General features: G+C 48.6%; 2 protein-coding genes across 2 annotated transcripts in view; one reads left to right on the top strand and one right to left on the bottom strand.

The window, feature by feature from the left end:
- FKBP4 (FKBP prolyl isomerase 4) overlaps positions 1 to 7,042 on the bottom strand; it is a 193,068-nt gene extending 186,026 nt beyond the window's left edge. The window contains exon 1 of the mRNA XM_029599954.1: positions 6,782 to 7,042. Coding sequence (XP_029455814.1) covers positions 6,782 to 6,874 — 93 coding nt within the window. The 5' untranslated portion in view covers positions 6,875 to 7,042. The remainder of the gene's footprint in view (positions 1 to 6,781) is intronic.
- Positions 7,043 to 7,291: 249 nt separating this feature from the next.
- On the top strand, positions 7,292 to 19,239 carry LOC115090610 (t-SNARE domain-containing protein 1-like). The gene is made up of 3 exons (XM_029599953.1): positions 7,292 to 7,468; positions 17,856 to 18,335; positions 18,663 to 19,239. The coding sequence occupies exons 1-3, from the start codon at positions 7,456 to 7,458 to the stop codon at positions 18,767 to 18,769; spliced, it is 600 nt and encodes a 199-aa protein (XP_029455813.1). The 5' UTR covers positions 7,292 to 7,455; the 3' UTR covers positions 18,770 to 19,239.
- Positions 19,240 to 20,696: the final 1,457 nt, after the last annotated feature.

Here is a 20,696-nt window from a genome sequence, read left to right as displayed (position 1 = left end):
ACTCAGAAAATGGATCTAAATTAATTTCAGTCTCTACACTCTGGTCCTTGCACCAAAAAGGATACCAATGTTTTGAAGCATCTCTCCAATGCCCAAGTGTTTTCTCCCCTCTGACCCAAACTCAAGGAAACTATCAGATGCCAAACAATGTGAGTGGGAAGGCTCAGTACCAAAGTACCTCCAGCAGCTGGCACAACTCCTTAGAAATTGATGCTTTACATCCTGACATTAATAGGCTGGGCTTTTCTCTGGCAGCAATGCCTTGCATCCTCAATTGCTGGACCTTGATGGTCCTGGGTAACATGTGAGCAGATGCCACATACAAGTACCTCATGCTCTAACCCTACTCAACATGTAAACCGTGATAATGGTTTGTGAGGACCTCTTGAAGCTGCAGCAGGGGCAATGCCTAAAGCCACTGAACTTCAGCCATGGTAAGAAAAATGAAGTGAAATTAAATTGTGATGAAAATACAACTAAAGTCACAAAAACAACACTGAAGTAAAGGAAACATTTCAGCACCAATGAAAGAAAGATTTGACAGCATGTCTTCAGTTTAACTAGAGGAAACTAAAGGGATGGATTACGGTATGGACCATACACAACAGCAAAACATTAAAGAATCAAGAAAATAGCAAGTGTAACAATTATTCTTCACTCACCAGTATGCCCAGGGAAGTGTTAGCTAGAATAGGTTAGTGAGATTGGGGTGAGGGAGGATCCATTCAAATTCCAGCCCCGGGAATGGCCATTCCCCTGGAAGGCTTTATAAACAGCTCTCTCCTGAGAGTCGGGAGGCAGTGATGCACTTTGGGGCCGATGCAATAGATTTGCATAGAAAGCGGGCGCTGAACAGTCAGCACCTGCTTTCTTAATGCACCCCCAAGGGGGGGGGGGCGCCATTTAATATTTAAATTAAGGGATCGCTAGGGTTGCTTGCGTGCCCCTAGCGCCTCCTTGCTAACGCAAACCCAATCGGCGTCGGCGGTCTGCCTGTTAGGAAAACAGATGCCAAGTTTATTGGCATCTGTTTTCCTACACACCACACAGGCCGATACAGTACAGTGCGTTCCGGTGGAGCGCACTGTTTACCCGCGATTGGATGCGCGTTTGACGTGCTAGCTTTACCCCTTATTCAGTAAGGGGTAATAGCACGTCCAAAACGTGCATCCAAACCCTGCCCCCCCAAACCTAATAGCACCCGCAACATGCAAATGCATGTTGATGGCCCTATTAAGTATTCCCTTGCAATTCAGAAAGCAAAATGTGCAGCCAAGCCGCACATTTTGCTTTCAGAAATTAGCACCTACCCAAAGGTGGGTGCTAATTTCTCCAGGCACCAGGAAAGTGCCTGGAGAAATTTTTACTGCTTTTCTGTGCACCCTCCGACTTAATATCATGGCAATATTAAGTCGGAGGTCCTGAAAGCTAAAAAAAAGTAAACATAAAAAATAAGATTTGAAATCGGCCCGCGGGTTGAAAACCGGACGCTCAATTTTGCCGGCGTCCGGTTTCCAAACCCATGGCTGTCAGCGGGTTTGAGAACAGACGACGGCAAAATTGAGCATCTGCTGTCAAACCCGCTGACAGCTGCTGCTCCTGTCCAAAAAGAGGCGCTAGGGACATGCTTTTTGCCGCGGGCCCTCACTTGAATACAGAATCACGTGCACAGGGGAGTGGCCTGTGCGTACGCCGGGAGAGCAGGCAAATGCCCGCTCTCCCGCGACTTTTACTATATCGGCCGGACAGTCGCACAGCCAGGGGGTTCAGGAAACAGACGTTTGTCATTTGAGCGTCTGTTTCCTGCACCCAACTGCCAGTGGGGGTTTTTTTTCTTTATTTTTTAGCTTTAGTTTCACTTTTCCTCCTACTTAATATTGCAACAATATTAAGTAGGAGGTAGTATAGAAAAGCAGTTTTTCCTGCTTTTCTGTACTGGTTTAAGGAGTACTCAGCAATTAACACCTGCTCCAGGCAGGCATTAGTTACTGAGCTCTAGATGTGCAACCTAGACTCAATTTTTTTTTTTGCATCTGGAGTGAATGGTAATAGCCTCAATCACATGCATTTGATTATGATTAGCGCTATTAGACTCACTCCGTGTGGGATGTGCGCTGAATAGGTGCTATCCCCTTATTACATTAGGGGATTCATTAGCACCTATTCAACCCGCATCCGACTGCCGGTTATACAACAGTGCGCTCGGCTGAGCACATTGTATTGCATCGGTCCCTTTGTGTTTTTCGTGCCCAGTCAGAGGGAGCAGGCTAATCCAGCCTGTGATTCCTGACCATGGTGGGAGAGTCAAGAATCACAGGCTGTCAGTCTACGCCATAGGTGGTTGGGATACTCCTCCAGGCTGTTTTCAGGATTTTGAGACTTTTTTTGTGGTAAAGCCTCACTGGACACCTGGGCCTTTCTTGGATTGAGAGCATGGGAAACCCTGTGTCTGGGATGCTTAGGGATAGGGAAGATCTGCTCCAGAAGGCGTGGTAATCCTTTGTGGGGAGTAACTGTTCCTTTCAGTTAAGGGAAGAGACAGATCCAGGAGGAAGATTTTTGGCTGCCCCTTCCTACCTGCAGTGGAGCAGGGTAAGAAAAAACCCTGCATCCAGGGATCTCTCCCATAATGGATCAAGAGAAAAGTCAAAGACAGAAATTAAAGAGAAGAACAGCTAACCACAATTTTAAGAACTATAAAAATGCTAAAGGACACCAATCTGGAATCTTCAACCCCTGGGGAAAGAAGAGATTACTCCACGCAAGGACAGGATTTTTGGTCATCCATAAAGGGGTTTTACTGCCCTACCCCACCAGTACTTCCATCTCACCTAAACCAGGAAGGTAGTAGGATCCTTTGCCCATGCAAAGATTCCTGCATAGACAGAGGTAAAGACTGAGGAGAGAAAATACTATGGTGCTGGAAATGTTTATTGTGCCATCTGCAACTACCTTATACACAGGCCAATACAGTAAAGTGCGGCCACAGTTACCCTGCTTCTAACCCGCTTTCTACTCACAATTTGGCCGCGTTAGTCCAACCTGTGATTCACTATCCCTTTTAACCCATCCTTACCGCTTCTTTAAATCAACGGGTAACCCTTTCCGCCCGCGGCATGTTTATGAGATGTAAACGATCGGATTAACTATTCCCTCCCATACAGTAACGCGCGCCCCGATTATCGCTTTTTAAACCTGCAGTTTTGCCACGCGTTTAACCTGCTAATTTAGCTCCTACCCTTACCCCTACGTTAGAGGCAGGGGTAAGGGTAGGCAGCAAACTTTCCCCCAGCCCCCGCTCACCTGCCCTGGCCGCGTCCATGGGTACCGGTCTCCGGGGCAGCCCCAGTCCTCTCTCCCCTCCTCCCGAAGCAACTTTAACCAAAAGAAAACCTAAAAACCTAAAATCCCCTCCTCCCGAAGCAAGGCAGGTGAAAAGAGACTCAACATGTAAAGTATTGTGAATAAGTGTAACCAAAGTAAACTTACTTTTTCTTTCTTTCAGCCCTCTCTGCCCTCCTCCGGAGGCGCGCACCGCGGCTCCCCTGCCTCCCGGGGGCAGCCGACGGCAAAAGCGGCTTCCAGCGGCCCCCGCCGGCGAAGATGGTCGAATGCACGCCTGTAGTGCATGGGCCCCCAAGTCAGCGAAAGCACATGAACGGGTGGGCGTGCGTGACGTCACGGCGTACGTTCATACGCTTCGCTGGCTTGAGTGCCCAAATTGACGGGCTCCCAAGCCAGCAAAGCGTATGAACGTACGCCGTGACTTCTCGCACGCCCGTTCATGTGCTTTCGCTGGCTTGAGCGCCCGTGCACTACGGGCGTGCGTTCGTCCATCTTTGCCGGCGGGGGCCGCTGGAAGCCACCGGCTGCCCCCGGGAGGCAGGGGAGCCGCGGTGCGCGCCTCCGGAGGAGGGCAGAGAGGGCTGAAAGAAAGAAAAAGTAAGTTTACTTTGGTTACACTTATTCACAATACTTTACATGTCGAGTCGCTTTTCGCCTGCCTTGCTTCGGGAGGAGGGGATTTTAGGTTCTCTTTTGGTTACAGTTGGGATCCACTTCCTGGTACCTGTCATTTCAAATGTCATTTGAAATGACAGGTACCAGCGCACCCAGGATACTGTATTGCGCTTCATGGACGCGGCTTGCATTTGCATGCCATTTAAATAGAGTATCGAGCGGTATGTGATCCGAACTGTGCGTGCGGCAAACGCGGGTGCGCCCGGCCCTAACGCACCTCTTTCTACCGCACCTTACTGTATCGGCCCAACAGTAAGTTTAAGTTTAGATACTAACCCAGTGCATCCAGTGTATTTGGGCACAAGGTACATTGAAAGAGAAAAGTGACCCCTCTGTTAGAGATAGCCAAGAGGAAGTTAGCCATCCCTACACTGGGACCAGAAACGATATCTTTCTTCCCCCAGCCAAAATAATTCACACCCTGGGGAAGGGGTAGAGAAGAGCTAGTCAGGGTTCCTGCCCCAAAGAACTTACAAATACTTTTATGGCCCCACTCATGAGAGGACAAGCACACTGGAGTGGGGTTTCACAAAAAAAATATATATATATTACTGAAAAAAATGAATTACACTGAGAAAACTGGTGTTTATTCAGTTAAAAATAGACTGAGCAGACCTATGCGGCAAGTTCACAATCACCCAGAAAAGCTTTCTGGCCTTTTCCAGACAACTGAGGAAATGCTTCTCAACCAGCACCACTGGATTATATCACCTACTTGCATAGCTAATCCTACTTGTCCCTCAAAGAATATAATCTGGGGTAACCTGCACTGAGCAGCAGTTACTACCATAAGAAGCTTGCTGGGCAGACTGGATGGACCAACTGTTACCCCCATGCTTTTTTGCAATTAAGTTTTGCATTAAAAATATTTTGTTTTAAAACTTCAGAATGAAAACAATTTTAAAAAACCTTCTAAGGACATGGTATGCTATACAACTGCTGGCATTTTTGCACAGTTGTAAGTCTGTGTTAAATTCAATTATACAGACTAACAGAATGGGCTAGCCCTGTTGCTTCAATCTGAATATCAATACTGTCGCACTTAAGTTGTAAAAAGTGATTGCAGCATCACCAATGTAGTGTATTTTACTCCACAAAGGTCTTACCTAAGGCACACTGCCCATCTTAACAAAAAGATTGGTATTCTTGAACCTAGCACCATGATTTTTAATTGGTTCATCTCTACCCTTGCTCTTATGTTAAACCACAATAATGGAATCTGTGGAGCACAGGAAATCACATATTTGACACTAGAAACAATGTCCCTTTTTGTAAGCAATGGAGTCAGTATAGCCCATCACTTGAGGGCTCTATTTCTTTTCAACTTTCAAAAAAAAAAAAGTTGTAATTTTAGTACAGATTTTTTGGATTTATATTCTGCTTTTCACACTTTTTTCAGCACTTTAAAGTGGATTACATTCAGGTACTGTAAGTATTTCCCTATCCCCAGAGGGCTTAGATTAATCCTCATCTACTACACAAGATTTCTTTAAATCACTTACTGAAACAAAACCCAAAATACCTTATAAAAAAAAACAAAACAGGCTATATCAATCTGAGAAAAGAACTCTGGAATTGGGCCTGCAATCTCTCTCCTCCACACTGTAAGCAACAGATCCACTTCCACTATCAGTAGTATGGTGCTTCCTCGACCCCAAAGATTGTGACAGGTCAGTGGCACCCAACCTTTAGCACTTTTGAGCCATCATAGCAAGCAGAGGTGTTTTAAAAAAAAGCTACTTCCTCCTTTAAGACGTATACTTAGGCATTCATTATACCCAGATTCAATCAAGTCTGTGGCATAAAGCCATAATAAAGGTCTTTGAACTACAATTAGAATACTAATACCCTGTATATTACTGAGGAGCCTAACAGCTACAATAATGGACTGAGAATCAGGAAACCAGGATTGAAATCATACTTGCTGGGCAAGTCATTTTGATCCCCATCTTCTCACCACTCCAGGTTGTAAACTCTTTCAAAAGTAGGTACTCAGTACACCTGCAGCTTGATTAAAAAGTACTATATCAATAAAATACTACAATAAAAAAACGACAGAGGTAAGAGATCATAGGGCTTCCCAAACTAATCTTACGGGCCAAAGTATCAGTTGATTTTTCAATACATCCACTGAATATGCCCAAAAATCAGTTTGCATATACTAGAAATTTGATATTTGCAAACAGATCGCACGTTCTGAAAATCCAAGGATAGACAACCGTAGACTCAAAACATTTTAGGAGCATTGGGTCTTGCAAGAAATAAGTGGTCCTGTGCTTTCCGTGCACAATTTCTTCTTTAACAACATATTTTAAAGTGCCTGGTTAATCTTTAACTAGGTATTATGCAAGCAGCTCCAGCTCCTTCGTGTAGGAATGGCAGACAGTAAAACTGCACTACCGCCTACAGTGTGCTGTCTATACAGTAAAGCAAAGTAAGTGGCCCTCTGTCACCAACCCCCAATACGCACTCATTACAAGTTCAGTACGAGTTGCCAAAAACTCATTTTTATATCGTCTCGAATTATTAATTTATACTATATGCTTTTGGCTCTCGTTACGCGGAGCCATGCATTACCACGAGAACGAAGAGAAGCACCGAGCTTATGAGAGAGGACGCCCAGCGGGAGGTAATGTTTGCCACACTCGGTCGAGCCATCGCCTCCCCAGACAACAAAAGGGCTCTGCCCTGTCCGCCTCCTGCCCCGCAGCACCTCACTAACCCCCAAGCCCAGCCCAGCCAGCCAGCTCATGGCCCCTACTTTCAGCACGCCTTCATCCTTCTTCGGACTGATATCCACTCCCTCCACGGCGATCGGCTGCTGCCCCTCGGCCTTCTGCTCTTCTGCAGTCATCTCTCCGCGCGTGGCCGAACGCAGCGTCCCGAACAGAACCGGTCCCGTGTCCTGCCCCGCACCACCTGTCCCGGCCCTGCACGCCGAACTCCTTGCCCGCTCCGCGTCAGGAACCACAAAGCCCGCCGCTACAACGACAGCCTCCTCCCCTTCCGCGCAGGATTACGGCGTCTCGGTCCCGCCCTATTTCCCGCCCCGTTTCTCTCTAGACACGGCCTTAGTGCTCCCCACCCCACAACATCAGTGATATATGTACACACACACAGCGTCTAGCCGCCCTGTCAACAGCCAAGGAAACACTGTGGGGCTCCGGCTTAAAACTAGCCGGGAGAGCGGAGGCGGGAGGAGAAGCTTCTGGAAGGGCCTGGTGTGTCTAGAAAAAGGGGCGTGAAGGAGGAAGGGAAGAGCTCAGGGACCGTCGCCAAAGGGCGAGCTTGCTGAGCAACGAAAACAAAACGAGAAGTGGACGGTTCACGGTTCCTGCTTCCTCTGTGTAAAGGAGCGGGGTGGTATTTGTCTGTCTCTAGGATTAAAACGAAACTCGATAGGCAGTAGATGCATAAGATTGAATCCCTTCATGAATGGGTGCTTCAGGTACAAAATAGAACTCCATTTGCATAGTATCTCTGGTTATGTAAGACCCTGAAAGTTGGCGTGGCAGATGTTGCTCTTCTTGATTTCTATTACTCTGTCGAAAGGACACAGTGTAATCAATAACAGGGCGGTCTTAATTTTAAAACCCGGAAATACGATTTATACGAATAGGAAAAGAACTACAATACAGGAAAAAATGTGTCTCAAAGATGAAGTATTTTTAAAGGTTTGATGCACAATTCCCAGAGGAACAAAGTCACAGTGCCCCATGCCTAGAGTTTGTGGTTTTCAATGGTTTTAATTTGGCTTGTAATATAGTAATGACGACAGCAAAACACCAATCTGTCTATGGTAATAACGTAAAGCATGAAAGGTATTCCGAGCATCATGTAGCCAGATTATAGCCTATATGGCTCATAAAAACAAGCTTAGAGATCAGGAAATTCTGTTACTACAGAATCAGTTACAGACCTTGAAGGAAAGGCATATTTCTACCTTGACTAGCCAATTACAGGATGAGATAATTTCAGTAACCAAGTCCTTAAATCATTTATTATACCAAAGATAGGTTCAACATATTTTACATCTTAAGACTCAATTGTTTCAACAAGGGAATAAAGCAGGTAAGCTATTCGCAAGGTTAGTGAAAAATATTAAATCTAAACATTTTATTACTAATTTGTCAGATTCTAATGGTAACATACATACATCTCAAGTCAAAATTACCAAAATAATGCTAATTTTTTATCAAACACTATGGGGCAGATCTTAAAACATAAGCGCAGGCGTAGATTTGTTCGCGCAACCCAGCACGAACAAATCTACGCCCAGTTTTATAACATGCGCGTGCTGCCGCGCGCATGTTATAAAATCCAGGGTCGGCGCGCGCAAGGGGATGCACACGTGCACCTTGCGTGCGCCGAGCCCGAGGGGAGCCCCGATGGCTTTCCCCGTTCCCTTCAAGGCCGCTCCTTGAAGGGAACTTTTTTTCCAGCCCACCCCCATCCCTAACTAAATGCCCCCTACCTTTGTCGAAAAAGTTACGTCTGCCCGAGGCAGACGTAACTTGCATGCGCTGGCTGGATGCCGGCACGCCATTCTCCAGCCCGGGGACTGCTTCAGAGGCCTCGACCATGCCTCGGAACGCCCCTGAATGCTGCACTGCCCCGACAGGCCCCCAACTTACGCGCGTCCCGGGGCTTTGAGTACGCCGATGGCCTATGCAACATAGGCACACCGGTGCGCGTAAATCAGGCTGGATTTACGTGCAGGGCTTTTAAAATATACCCCTATAGTCTAAGAAAGAGGAGAAAAGGACAATTCAAGATGAATTTTTTGAACACTTGCAATTGCCCCAAATCCAAGAGCAAAAGTGTCAGGAATTATCTAGACCTATCTCCACATCAGAGATACTATATAATATTAGCCAGTTGTCCTTGGTAAAAACACTGGGCCTCGATGGATTTGGAGCAGAATTTTACAAATTATTAAAGGAAGAAGTGGTATCACCCTTACAGAGTCTGTACCAGACTTGTTTTAGCAAAGGCAGCTGGTCCCCAGATATGAATAGAGCCCTTTGTAGCGCTGTGATGGGGGAGAGTACCAGGGGCCGCTCACCAGCATGGGACAAGATGTGTGCCCTTGCGATGAGACGATCCTAGGCTGAACCCGGGGACCTCTCCCGGACCTGCATGCCTCCGAGAGACCACCAATGCAATGGTGGTCTCTGAATTGTCCTCCGACCGTTCCCAGCCCTTTCGGACTTGCTGCAGGGAGCAGCAGAGGCGGCAGGCTGGCCAAGAGGAGGAGATGGACAAGGACCAAGAACACGCTTGGACGAAGGTCAGACGTGGATGATGGTCAGACATGGATGAAGACATGAACTCTGGCAAGGCAAACTAAAATCATGAATAAAACTCAGGATGGAGAAGACTCCGGACAGAGCGCTAACACCCACAGCCGGGAAGGAGGTTGCAGTGGCCAGAAGGACCCGCAGCTATCCACTGGAGCATTGCCCACCGGGGGCTAGGCGGAGCCGGAATTCAGAGCATCGGAGAACTATATACAAGATGGCCTCCAGGCAGAAATCCAGGACATCAGGACGAACGCCTTGGACACTCAACAAAGGGCAGCCGGGACAGACGAAACGGACGTCCCAAAGACTCCAGACCTAGGAGGTGACAGACAGACATGGAGATCCTTGACTCCGAGGATGGAGAAGACCCATCAGCGCCCTACACACTCTAGCGGGGGTGGTCACGGACCACTGGGCCGCAGCGCACTCTACCAACCCAGCTGGGCTGGTCACGGACCACGCTGGGAGGGGTCCGACGAAGCCTTGGACATCTGTACAAGACGGACATCAGACGAGGACTAGGCCAAGGAATATCAGGACTAGAAGACTTCAAGGCTGGGACGGAACATCAGGACTGGAACAAAAGATAAGACAAGGAACGTCCAAGGAAGAGACCAGGAACAAGATGACGAAGGATCCAACGAAGATACAGGAATGCCATGCAGGAGCAGGAAGTCCAAGAGAGAACATACTCCTTGCAAAAGGCAAAGCTGGAATGACTGAAGAACCCTTTTATAGGGTGAAGCAGGAAACACCCAAGGTGGAGCTTGCAGGTGGGACCAGAGGGACTACTTCCTCTTGGCCCTTTAACTCTGGCTGAAAGACACGGCCCGCCCCTAGGGAGAGAAAGCAGGAAGCAGTGCAGGACCCTGGATAGTGGCCCTGCTGCACGGAAGACTGCAGAGCTGAAGCAGAGCTGGAATTAGGCCTCACAGCAGGCCACAATGTAGAGGCAGCTCCCTTCCACAGGAGGTGAACCGCGAGCGGCTCCAAGCGCTAAGCAAACCCGGGGATGCAGGCCCTCTCCCCACAGATTGCCCGAGGTAGGTCAGGGGCCTCCGGGCCACATGGGGACATCAGGCAGCGGCTTCCTAGCCGCTTAGAAACAGCAGTGCGGCTCCTGCCATGATAGCGCAAGGACAGCCTCAGCAGCCTCCGGGCCACACCGGAAACGCAGCGCAGCTCTGGCCACGGGATAGAGCCCCCGCGGGATAGAGCCCCCATGGCTCCTGCCATGCTGGCACGATGGCGGCCTCCTGCTGCTACAGGGAACCCTGGCACGGTTCCTGTTGTGCCGTTGACATCAGGGGTCGGGCCGAGCCGGCCTGAAGAAAGGTAAGAGCCTGCTGATGGCCTTGCCGCGAACAGGATCGCAATACTCTTATTATAATTTTCCCTAAACCTGGAAAAGACTTAAAACAAGCAGGTTCCTCTAGACCTATTTCATTAATTAATGTAGATATAAAAATGTTAGCCTCAATATTGGCCAATAGATTGAGGAGAGTCATTCCTGATCTCATTGCTCCAGACCAAACTGACTTTGTCAAAAATAGAAATGGAGTTACAAATATTTGCAAACTGATAGAAGCCATATGGTCAGGCACTATAAAGAACCCGAACAGACTTGTCAGTCTAGATGCTGAGAAAGCATTTGACAACGTCGAATGGGATTATATGTTCTGGCTACGAAAGTTATATAAAATTATATAAAGTTATATAAAAATTCAAAATAAATAAATAAAAGAATATGGTTTTTCAGAACCTTTTATAAAATGGATTGAGCTCTTATATTCTGTTCCAACTGCCTGCATAAATATTAATGGTGAACTTTCAGCCCCCTTCTCACTTGAAAGTGGTATCAGACAGGAATGCCCCCTTTCCCCCATGTTATATATTTTGACTGTTGAACCTTTGGTTTTCAAAATAAAGACTGCCCGGGAGTCACATGATGTGAATGTGCTGAGCAGGACGTGTCTGTTTCAGCTCCGGGCGCCACACTGCCTCTTTTCAGCTTTTAACCTTACATACCATATTTTTGGAAACGAGGAGTGCGACACAGAAGGCGGCCCATGTCAGTAGTGACATTTATGAACAAATCTCCGTCAACCAAGCCAGTGAGTGGCGGGAGGAAGGAGAAGGAGAAAGCTAGAGGCCCAGAGGACAAAATGGTGACGGTGACACCATCGATGAAAGACCACACCACCGAACAGTTAACTAACGAGCAATTGCTTGCTGAGATTAGGGAAATAGTGTGTTCGGCGCTGGATGAAAAATTAGCAAGCATCAGGACACAATTGGACGAAGTCAAAACAGCTTTAACGGATCTGGGCCCCCGAATGGATCAGGCAGAGGGGCGCATCTCTGTCCTAGAAGATGACTCCCTGAATTTTGTAATTAAAATGAATGCCCTGGAGAAAATGATTGGGGAACAAGCCACAAAGCTAGATCTAGAGAATAGATCTGTTGGAACCATCCCTTCTTGACAGCTTCACTCCGCCTACTTTCTTTCTTTGCACCTCCTCTCGCTGTGGATGGATGCCTGGCTGCTGCGGCGTCTGCCCGCCATCCTCTCCGGACCGGCTTGGGCGCTGCCTCCCACCATGCTCCGCTGGTACCTTAGGGCATGTGCGCTGCGCGGCCCTCACTCTTATTTCCTACTTGGCGTGAACCTCAGGGGCTTCCCCCTTTGATGACGTCACACTGCCCTGATATTTAAAGCCTACGATGTTTGCTAGCCTTTGAGTTAGCAAGGGGAATCTTACGGATGGGATTTGCTCTCCGTACCCAGCTACTCTGCCTCTCCAATTTCCATTGGACTCTTAACGTTAACGGGGTACTCGCTCCTCGGGAGCCTCACTTGCAGGCCGATACAGTAAGGGCGCATAAGAAAAAGTGCGGGGGTGCCGGGAGCCCGCTCGTTTGCTGCGCGCACAGTTTGGTTCACATCGCTCGATTCAGTATTCAAATGAGACGCAAATGCAAGCCGCATCCAAAGCGCGTCTGTGAAGCGGTAGGCACACGCAATCCATTTTACTGTAAAGAGCGGTATATGGCGCCTATACAGTATCCTGGGTGCGCTGGTACCTGTCATTTCAAATGTCATTTCAAATGTCATTCCACCAGGAAAGCAGACGGATCGTTCAGCCTCATTCAAGCTGGGCGTCCACCTGGGCGCTTAGGTTGCGGCATGCGTTCATGCTGGGCATCCAAGTTGTGCGCTCAAGGAGGCAATGGGCGGGTGCATGAATGGCATGTGGCGTCCAAGCTAGGCGTCCAGCCGGGTGCTCAGGTCGTGGCGTGCGCCCGGCTGGACGTCCGAGGTCACGGCGTTCATGTACCTTCCACTGCCTTGAGCGCCCAACTTGGACGCCCAGCCGGCCACTCCAGGCAGCGGGAAGGTCCACGAACGGCCGCTGAGACCTCTGCTCTAACCCCATGTTATACCTGGCTTCTATCTCATCTCCGGTTGTGTCTGACACCCCCCCCCCCCCCCTCCAACATTCCCTGTTGCGTGCATGCACTGGTGTACCCGACCTAACCCCTATCTCATATCCGGTTGTGTCTGACCCCCCCCCCTCCAACATTCCCTGTTGCGTGCATGCACTGGTGTACCCGACCTAACCCCTATCTCATATCCGGTTGTGTCTGACCCCCCCCCCCCCCTCCAACATTCCCTGTTGCGTGCATGCACTGTTGTACCCGACCTAACCCCCATCTCATATCGGTTGTGTCTGACACCCCCCCCCCCCCCAACATTCCCTGTTGCGTGCATGCACTGGTGTACCTGACCTAACCCCTATCTCATATCTAGCTGTGTCTGACCCCCCCTCCAACATGTCCGATCCATTGTACCGTGGTATTCCATGTCCACCTCCTCTGTTTTGGTAGAGTTTCCCGTTGTATTCCGTGCGTTATTCTTGTGTTCTGTCGATTTTCTTGTACTCTATATTCTCATCTTGTCTTCTATGTTCTCCTCTTCTGTTTCAGTCGTTTCCATTTGTATTTCATGTGCTCCACTTCCGGTTACTTTTCCCTTTCTTCTCCGTCAGTATGCTCTGCATGCTCTCCTCATCCTTGGCAGTCATTCTGTTCTTGATTATGGCCACAGTATCAACACGTAAGTGACATGCAACCGATTGTGGAAAGGAAATGAACCAACATTTGTAATTTAAAAAAAATATATATTTTTGTAAAATTTGAAATAAAACTATTTACAGTGAACAAATTAGGGGGGAGGGGGGGTGGGCATGGTGGGTGGGTGTTGGCAAAAATGGGAAGGACCATGCCATGGGGGGAGGAGGAGGAGCACCGTCATTGACGGTCCTCAGGTGGTGCTCGTCCTGCAGGAGCCCGCGACATGGCCACCAGGGACTGAGCTCCTGCGATTGATCGCAGGAGCTCTATTATCTCCTGCTGGCCAATACGCAGGTCGTGCAGGATCGTCACCACCTGCACTGCCATTCCCGCCTGGGAATGGCAGTGCAGGCGGTCGGTTATCTGCGCCAGAAGGTACATAATAGAGTCCAGGCGCCCCTCAAAGTTTGAGGGCCCTTCCCCGGACGCTACGCCGTCCTCCTGTCGCAGACCTGCCCCCGGCAGCCCAGGAGAGCCAGGGCCGTCAACGACTATGTCCTCATCATCTCCCATGGCAGGTGGGGTGGGGGGGCAGGAGAGAGTTGGGCCGGAAAAGTAGGGGGGGGGGTGTTTGGGTGTGACATGGGCGTTGGGTGAAAAACAGGTACGGGCAGGATAACGGAGGGGCGCTGGAAGATGGGGGGGGGGGGGGGGGGGTGTGCCGTTTCAGCATCAGTCTCTGTGGATGTATCTGAAAAGAGAAAAAAAAACGTTAACGCTGGCCCAGAAGAATTCATGCGCAACTGTGTAAGAAGGAGAACTTAGCAACATTTTTACCAGGGACATAACCTGTGCCATTACAAAGACTATTACATTTACATATGCAGATTTCAACTTTATGCCAAATGGCATAAAGTATGCCGATGCTATTAAAGGCTTACCGTGGCGTTCTTCTGGAGGAGCAGATTCCTCCGCACTGCTGCTGTCACCCATGCTGCTCTCTGAAAACAGAAATATTTAAAGTTTCGCGGCTGCGCATGCAAAGATCGAGAATGGTGCAAATATTTAATTTCTTAATGGCATTTCTTAAGAACACCGTATCGCTTTCAGGTCAACAATGACATCTGTAAACTGCACGTACTGTCTGCTCTTTGGTGGGCCCGCAGGGCCCTAAGGTATTCCGGATCCTCCTTCCGGATCCTGCGTGCCCGCTTCTTCAATGCCTCAATCTGGTGGTTATACAATAGAAAAAAGGAAACAGAAGGTGAATTGCCACTTTTTTTACTTACAGGCAAAAAAAATTTCAGATCTGACAAGTCTAACAAGTGAAGTTGGAAGTGTCATTTCTACATTTGTCATCCCAGTCCCAAAACAAAACTAGTACTCAAATACTTCCAACTAGTCAAGTCCCAGTTGTCCTATTGTGGCGCACAGCTATACAAAGCTACCACCCAAATAAATGTTGATTGCTTGGTTGTAACAAGTCAAGTGTCAGTTTCCCTACTGTCACACCCAGCAATACAAAACAAACCCACCAATGTATGATGTTTTTACTTGCAGTTTTCCATGTGTTACAACATTACAAGAAACAGAGGCCTATGGACCTACCTCCCTCGGAAAAGAAGCTTGGGTGTTGAATCGGGCCCTGAGCGCCCGCCAGGCCTCATCGGACCTGTCCTGGTCCCGCGGGCGCCCAGGGCTGAAGAACAGGTGCTACATGTCTTCCGCCACAAGCTGCGACAGAAGCCGAACGTCACCATCTGTGAAATTGGGCATTCTGCCCTCTGCATTATGGCAACCTTTACCAAAATGGCCATCCGGGCATGGCATTGCACGTGCGAGCGCCGTGCCATCAGCTTCCGGCCCCTTTGCTTCGCCATGTTCCTAAAGCGGAACTTTACAGACGCTGAAGCGTTTGGTTCGCCATGTTCCCCTAGCAGAACTCGAGACGCTCAGGCCTTGGCTTAGGCGTCCCTTTGCTTCCGCCGTGGGAATATCGCTTCAGGCGCCCAAGCCTAGAATTGGGCGCGCGTTTGGCCTTGGCTTAGGCGTCCCTTTGCTTTTGCTGTGGGAATATCGCTTCAGGCGCCCAAGCCTAGAATTGGGCGCGCGTTCGGTTCACCGTGTTCCCCCAGCGGAACTCGAGATGCTCAGGCCTTGGCTTAGGCATCCCTTTGCTTTCGCCGTGGGGATATCGCTTCAGACGCCCAAGCCTAGAATTGGGCGCGCGTTCGGTTCGCCATGTTCCCCCAGCGGAACTCGAGATGCTCAGGCCTTGGCTTAGGCGTCCCTTTGCTTCCGCCTTGGGAATATCGCTTCAGGCGCCCAAGCCTAGAATTGGGCGCGCGTTTGGCCTTGGCTTAGGCGTCCCTTTGCTTCCGCCGTGGGAATATCGCTTCAGGTGCCCAAGCCTAGAATTGGGCGCGCGTTTGGCCTTGGCTTAGGCGTCCCTTTGCTTTTGCTGTGGGAATATCGCTTCAGGCGCCCAAGCCTAGAATTGGGCGCGCGTTCGGTTCACCGTGTTCCCCCAGCGGAACTCGAGATGCTCAGGCCTTGGCTTAGGCATCCCTTTGCTTTCGCCGTGGGGATATCGCTTCAGACGCCCAAGCCTAGAATTGGGCGCGCGTTCGGTTCGCCATGTTCCCCCAGCGGAACTCGAGATGCTCAGGCCTTGGCTTAGGCGTCCCTTTGCTTCCGCCTTGGGAATATCGCTTCAGGCGCCCAAGCCTAGAATTGGGCGCGCGTTTGGCCTTGGCTTAGGCGTCCCTTTGCTTCCGCCGTGGGAATATCGCTTCAGGCGCCCAAGCCTAGAATTGGGCGCGCGTTTGGCCTTGGCTTAGGCGTCCCTTTGCTTTTGCTGTGGGAAAATCGCTTCAGGCGCCCAAGCCTAGAATTGGGCGCGCGTTCGGTTCACCGTGTTCCCCCAGCGGAACTCGAGATGCTCAGGCCTTGGCTTAGGCATCCCTTTGCTTTCGCCGTGGGGATATCGCTTCAGACGCCCAAGCCTAGAATTGGGCGCGCGTTCGGTTCGCAATGTTCCCCCAGCGGAACTCGAGATGCTGAGGCCTTGGCTTAGGCATCCCTTTGCTTTCGCCGTGGGAATATCACTTCAGGCGCCCAAGCCTAGAATTGGGCGTGCCTTTTTCGGAACTGGAGTTTCCATTTGGTCTTAGAACTGGAGTTTCCAATTGGTCAGAATTCGAGTTTCCAATTGGTTTTGGAACTGTGGCTTCCAATTGGTCAGCACAGCATCATAATCCCACCATGAACGTGTATATAGGTCGCTTCTCGGAATGGAAAAGTCCCTTTCAAATTCGTTTGGACTAGGACACACCGTGTACAACTGTTTCGTGGGATATTTATCGGGAGATCATCAAGGCTTTCAGCCGTTAAGCATAACAATGCAGGCTTCTTTTTTTACCAAAAATGGTGCCTTTGCAACTATTTTCTGTGTGCTTATGCTTGGACGCACAAAGAGGAAGCCTAGAAAAAGGCGTCCCTTGTGTAGCCCCGTGTGCCCATGCTACTCTGTTCTATGCGCTTATGCTTCGGCGCTCATGGAGGAACCCTAGAATCTGGCGTCCCTTTTGTAGCTCCGTGTGCCTGTGCTACTCTTTTCTATGCGCTTAGACTTGTGCGTTCATGCATGAAGAGTAGTTTGGCTTCCCTTTGGTTCCACGCTGGCCATGGACGTTGGAAAGTTAAAATGGACGACGAACAAGGACGTTCCCACCTTTTTCTTGCTATCCTCCACGGCCTCGGTATCCATGGTGGCAGCTCTGTTGTTCATTTGTTTGCAATATTCTGATCACCTCTTCTTTCTGGTAGTAGTTATTTTGTTTTGATTTTCATGGTGGGTTTTTGCTGTATGTGTGCCACTCCTCTTGGCGGAGATTTCGAGGTTTGTAATTTACAGCCTCTATATATGCTAGCCTCTTCTTTGCATTTATTGTGTTTTTGATGTTCGTTATTTCAGTGTAACCTGGATATGTTTCCCTCTTATTTGCATTCAGTCTGTTTCTGATGTTTGCAACTTGCAGTGCTTGTATATGTAACCCTTTTATTTGCATTTTTACTGTTTTAGATGTTCAGTATTTAACTGTTGCCTGTTTATGTTGCCCACTTCTGTGCCTTTTTTCTATTTTGGATGTTTAAGTGTAGACTCTTGGCTGTATGCTCTCCATTGCGCCCTGTGCCTTTGTCATTTGCTACAGTTTTCAACAGTCATTAACCCATGTTCCCCTTGTTGTTTTCTCCGATTCAGGCAATGATGCCCGGAAAACATAGCATTGCACGGGTGGAGGTGGAGCCCGGAGACCGGCAACCAGTTGTGGAATGCTCTTCTGGCTCTTGCTCGGTGCTATACAGGGGCCGCAATATATTCTAGTATATTCTATTAGTACAGATTTGATCTCCATCGTGCTGTCCATTAATCGCATGCTCTTTATTACCCTTCAGGTGTAACCATGCCAGGAAAGCGCACTATCGCAGAGGTAGAGGAGCATGCCATCCAGCTGGAACTAGGGGAGGGCACAAGTTCTAGCCAGCCGTCCAGAAAGCGAACCCGTAACGCTCGCTTTACGAATGAAGAGAAAGAAGTTTTGTGCTGTGCAGTCTGCGAAAAACATAACGTTCTCTTCAAGTCGAAGATCTCGTGTTCCAGCAGGAAAAAGATTTGGGAAAAGATTGCCCAGGATGTCAGCTCCCTTTCGGTTATGCCCAGGGATGTTAAACAGGTGCAGCACCGTTGGCGGGACACCCGGAAAGAGGTGAAAGAGAAGGCCACTAAAATCGACACCTCTGCAAAGAGGACCGGTGGAGGGCCACCCTGCAACATCGTACTGACACCTGTGGAGGAGATGGTTCTCCGAACTATCAGGACGGAGGTCGTGGTGGGCGTGCAGACACAGTACGGTGCTGACTCGGCAGCATGTGGAGGTATGCATATTGCTAAATCTGGTAGCCATAGCATGTTAACTGTATGGGTCACGATCAGTCAACAGATATGTGATCACTCTTTTTCCTATGTTTTAACTTTTTCATACTGTAATGTAATTGTGCATCATTGATTGCCCTACCGTCACCAAACTTGTGGCAATACTATCTGATAGCATTTAGCAAATATGTCAAGTCTCTCCTGTTTGAATTGTTGTTCAATAAGATATACATTAAAATTTAGTTTGACAACGGTACTGCTATAAATTCCGATGAACTCTTCAGAGCTTATGGAATGACGGCGACCTATTTCTATATCTTTATCCACAGAAACAACGGACAATGGCGATGTTAACAGCGAAGACTCCAGCGAGACCCCTGAATTCATCTTTCCAATGTCGAGTGCAGACTCCCCCAGCCAACAGAGGACATGGTGACACTGGATCTGTACGATGTCTCTCTCAGCCAAGCACCTGAAGTTCCCCTGAGCCTCCAGGATTCAGCACCCCCGCAAACATTTGTAGAGTCGTAACCTTCCCAGCTACTGGTTGACTCTCCACTGATCGCGGAAATTGCGCCAGTGGTGCCAGACCTGGAGCTGTCACTTTTTGCCAACGATGGCCTGAGCGAGCAATTTCTCAGTGGAATAACCGCATCAGGATCGCCATAATGAGCAACTCCTCCAGGAAGTGCGGCAGCTGAGAGCCGACATCAACGCTGGGATGGCCGCTCAAGCAAATGCTATTAGAAAGTGCATGGCGGAAATGATCACTGTTCAGAGAGAAAGTATGGCTGTTCAAGAAAATATTATCCGAGAAAGTGTGGCAGCATGGATCGGCGTATTCCGAGAAGTGGCCTCTAGTTTTCGTTCCTTTGACCATTCATAAAAGGTTCAATAAAAGTTATATTTTTGGTGCAAATTTGCCTACGTTTCCTTTTGTTACATCATTCATTGCATATGGTAAAAAAGGGTTAAGTTATCAAAGTTACTACTACTAGCAAATTTTTATAGGTTTACACATGGGGGATAGGATGGGCATGGCAAGGGAACAGACCATGCAGTAGGGGGGAATAAGAGCTCCCTTGTTACTGTGGTTGGCGTGGGGCCATACCGTGTTCATAAGGTCCATGCCACCCCATACCCTGGGCCTGGTTTAAAGGCGCAGACAGCGGGGGAAGGGCAAGGGGGGGTGAAATACTTTGTGCTGGAGGGGCGCTCCACATGCAAGAGCATAAAAGACAAGTAGTGTTTTATACAATGGTAGACACACACATTATTTATGTGATATTTATTCAACCATAGACAACCATGGCCTATTGTTAATTTTTCGGTGGCTAGAAAAGGCATAGATGACCATACAAGAGGAAAGATTTTATCAGGTTTCAAGGGGTTGACGAACTTTTAATATGCTTACATTTTTACATTCCCTACCTAGACAACTAACATTTCACTAAATATGGATAAGAAAGAAAATCGTTGTGAATTGTAAAGGGTTTGATGGAGGGGCCATCTTCGTGTTATGTGTTCTGTTTTGAGGGATTTATTTTTCGATTGGTCCATCTCGGATTCTGAAACAAAAAAAGACAAGAGTAAATAGAACATACAGATACGCTAATGATTTATATCAACAATAAAGCACAGCGATGAACTAAAATGAATGTGCCACATCATCATGGGGCGCTGAAGACAGGAGTGGTACAGTAAGGCAAAAAAATGTATGACATTTAACTTACAAGAGAAATAACTTTCGATGATCCTTTGTCGCACTTCATGACCCCGTGCGGTGTTGTCCCCTTCAGCTGCCAGCTCCACTGGCGGATCTGGTGGCAAGTTTTCGTCTACCTCTGCATGCACACCAAATCTCTGACATATGTTGTGTAGCATGCAGCAGGCAACAATTATGCTCACCACCTTTTCTGCACTGTACTGCAGAGCCCCCCCTGAGCGATCCAGATATCAGAAACACCCCTTCAGAACTCCAAAAGTGCGCTCAATCACGTTTCTGGTGCTGCCATGAGCCTCATTGTAGCGTTTTTCGGCAGCTGTGCGTGGGGACTGGAGTGGAGTTAGCAACCAGGGCTTACAGCCGTAGCCGCCATCACCTAAAGGATCAATAATCCGGAATGCATCAAAAACAACTTTGCAGCGCTAAACACCATTAACATTGAATGACATCATAAACATTACTGTATTCCGATCATCCTGAGCATCCGGAGACCTGAACACATGACAGACAGAATCACGGGAAGTAGTCATTGTCACTTACCAAGCAGCCAACCTTCGCCATACTTTCCTTCTGGGAATTGGGTCTCCAGAGCTGAATGTGTGAGAATGTAGGCATCATGGCAGCTCCCAGGAAACTT

This window comes from Rhinatrema bivittatum, chromosome 4 (genome assembly GCF_901001135.1).
Source record: "Rhinatrema bivittatum chromosome 4, aRhiBiv1.1, whole genome shotgun sequence".
NCBI classification, from domain to species: Eukaryota; Metazoa; Chordata; class Amphibia; order Gymnophiona; family Rhinatrematidae; genus Rhinatrema; species Rhinatrema bivittatum.
The sequence above is the reverse complement of the archived record's forward strand: the minus strand, read 5'-3'. Positions and strand labels throughout refer to the sequence as shown.

Bases quoted from the DNA above. Each gene is read 5' to 3' on its own strand.
- LOC115090610 (XM_029599953.1), top strand. The intron at 18,336-18,662 runs GTATGCATATTG...CTTTATCCACAG, and splicing joins TGACTCGGCAGCATGTGGAG to AAACAACGGACAATGGCGAT.